The sequence below is a fragment of the Cyprinodon variegatus genome, unplaced genomic scaffold (genome assembly GCF_000732505.1).
Source record: "Cyprinodon variegatus isolate N-32 unplaced genomic scaffold, C_variegatus-1.0 Scaffold695, whole genome shotgun sequence".
In the NCBI taxonomy this organism is placed as follows: Eukaryota; Metazoa; Chordata; class Actinopteri; order Cyprinodontiformes; family Cyprinodontidae; genus Cyprinodon; species Cyprinodon variegatus.
Genome location: NW_015151148.1, coordinates 163,319 through 166,193, shown reverse-complemented (window position 1 = coordinate 166,193; position 2,875 = coordinate 163,319). Strand labels below are relative to the sequence as shown.

At 37.7% G+C, this 2,875-nt stretch overlaps 1 protein-coding gene across 1 annotated transcript in view; it reads left to right on the top strand.

Moving 5' to 3' along the window:
• The window catches only part of sema3c (sema domain, immunoglobulin domain (Ig), short basic domain, secreted, (semaphorin) 3C), an 83,659-nt gene that overhangs the window by 47,664 nt on the left and 33,120 nt on the right, over positions 1–2,875 (top strand). Inside the window, exon 5 of the mRNA XM_015394567.1 lies at positions 937–1,056. Within this exon, the coding sequence (XP_015250053.1) occupies positions 937–1,056 (120 nt within the window). The remainder of the gene's footprint in view (positions 1–936; positions 1,057–2,875) is intronic.

Genomic DNA, 2,875 nt, shown 5'->3' with positions numbered 1-2,875 from the left:
CCAGATCCCAACACAGTGGTGCTTTTGAGCAATGTTGGCTTTGTAAAAAGGCCTTGATGAAATAATGCATGATGATAAAGTTGAAAGTTGTTGGAGACTATCTGATAATGGAATTCATTACCTCAGGGCCAACGTAGTTTTCACAAAGAAAAAGATGAACGATAACATATTACCCATAGGGATATTACATTATGTGTGATTTAGTCTCACTAAGCTTGGAAAATGCCTTGTTTACATAAAGGAGATATTTTCAACCCTGATATGTTTTAATTAGATTATTTGGTGTTTAAAAAACCGAGATGTCTGCTGGATATTCAGAAATGATGGGGGAAAAAAACAAGCATTCTGATAAAGAGGATCAGTTTGCAGATACGCTGGTGAAGATACTCAATCAACCAGGTCACAGTCATTTCAAAAAAGTTAAAAAACAATCCACTGGAATTTGTTTCCAAGTTCGAAGATGTTTCACTTCCCATCCAGGAAGCTTTTTCGATTCAAAATTTCAGGAATTGTGTTGAGTTCGAGGCTTTATACAGTAGCCCAACAAGCCCTTTCTTAATCAGTTTTCTTTCTAATTTACTTTTAAGCTGAATAGATTTAAGACTAAGACGAAAAACACTAAAGAAAGTCTTTGTCAAATTTCTCTAAAAAGAAGCAAGAACTCTAAAACGTGGAATTTGGGGGTAAAAACGGTTTCTGTTAATTTCTTTGATTGATGTGCAAAGTTGGGCAAAAATGCTAAAACAGAAGTTAAGCGTTGACGTTTAAATGCAGAGTTTGATGTGTGAGAGGAAGTCCTGTTTAGTTTCTTGGATTTTTTGGTAAATTATGACAGTTTTTTTTTATCCCTTTTTTCAACAGTAAAAGTTATTAGAAATATAATCAGATCCAAACTTTTCAGGTTTCTCAGCTTGTTTTGTTTCTGTCACTTTCCAGCATGGCTGTGGGAACTTTGTGCGTGTGGTGCAGCCCTATAACAGAACTCATCTGTTTATGTGTGGCAGTGGAGCCTACAGCCCCGTCTGTGTGTACATCAACAGAGGCCGAAGACCTGAGGTGGGTTCACAGTGATTGATTCTCTTCATTATAGAAATAAACTGGTTAACCGCAGCGGAGAGTAAAAACCACTTTGGATGAGCTATTAGAAGTGCTCTTGCAGACTTCTGGCTGTTGAATGAAGCTACATCTGGAAATGTATGAATTGTTTGACTGTCAGTCCATTCTAAATTGCTATGTAAGGATTGTTGTATGTTTTCAACAAGGTATTAGATTCTTTAACTTTATGCAAGCCAAGTTTTCATGTTAGTTTGATGCCTCATGTGATAAGGGAGAGGAGAGTGGAGGCCTGCTCTTTTCTGGGCTCTCATATCCGGCCACGCAGCCTTGGAAGAACAAGCAGGGAAGCCCTCCAAGAGAAAAGAGCTCACTGAGTGAACAACATTTATCCCCGGAGCTCTGCCAAACGTTAATAAGCAGAGAAAACCAGGCTCTTTCCTCTCTGCAGAGCCTTTTGTCATTTGAGGTTTTTGTTTGAAAGGCAGACTGCTCTGTTTGCAAGCGTTGAGCTCAATCATGGCGCTGCCTCGTGAAAAGAGATCTGGTAAGCATAAAAAGTTGCTGAAGGGGAACGTTTGGAGCTCTCCTTTAGGACATTTGGGCTTTCAGATCCTCTAGCCTGGTCGTGGTGTTTTGAAACGCAATATAATGGAGAGGGTAAACTATTTAACAGCTTTTCTGCTTCATACTATTGAGAAATAGTGACATCTAATAATCCATTTCACCTTTAAGTCTAAATCAAATTAGCATAAACGTATCCGTAACTTACCCCTAGTTTTCTGTTGTCCACATATGTTCAATATAAATTTGTTTTATGCTATAATTCTAATGAAAAAGGGAAGTTTTATCCCAACAGAGGATGTATAAAGTTAGCAAAGATTGATCCAATTATTGGCAATAACCCAAAATGTTCAACAACTTTAAAGTTTTCTTTCAATCTAAACAAGATTATGATCATTTAAATAATAAAATATGATATTGTGTCTTATTAATTCAGTTCTTATCGCAGAGAAAACTTATAAAGTATATAAAGATGTTTCCACCACATGTAGCAGTAACTACTGGGGGAAAAAATGTCCTATAAGCTTCAAAGTTCACAAAAATATCCCGCTATCTTTGTGTAATCCTCAGATTAAAGTAACTTAAAGAAATTCTAATTAGCGATCTCCAACTTCCTGTTTCTATGAGTCATAAAAGGGATTTTTCTAAGGGAGCAGTTTTGATTTTCATAAGTCACTTTATGGTAAAAAGGGAGAGGCAAAGAAAACTCCACAGCTCACTGTGGGAGATATGCAGCTCTGTTATTACTGTGGGGCTTTTAATAGCAATAAAAATTTGATTTATTATACTATTATTATTATTATAATTTTCCAAAAACCTCATATTATCTGGTCTTATCTGTCATTATCTTTTTGTCACCTCATTTAAATGAGGACAAATCCCAATAGGTAAGGAAAGTATTTCTCTGATCATGGTGTTTTGATAGTAATGCAAATTTTACCTCATGGTTATATAATATTGTTTAGTGTTGCTCCAATGCCATTTTTTGGCCCCGATACCGATACCCGATACCTGGCTGTGCAGTATCGGTCGATACCGATACCATTGACACTGTGGAGTCTTTCCGCTTCCTGGGAACTATCATCTCCCAGGACCTAAAGTGGGAGCTGAACATCGACTCCCTCACCAAAAAAGCCCAGCAGAGGATGTACTTCCTGCGGCAGCTGAAGAAATTCAACCTGCCCAGGACAACGCTGGTGCAGTTCTACTCCTCCATCATTAAGTCCATCCTCACTTCCTCCATCACCATCTCGTACGC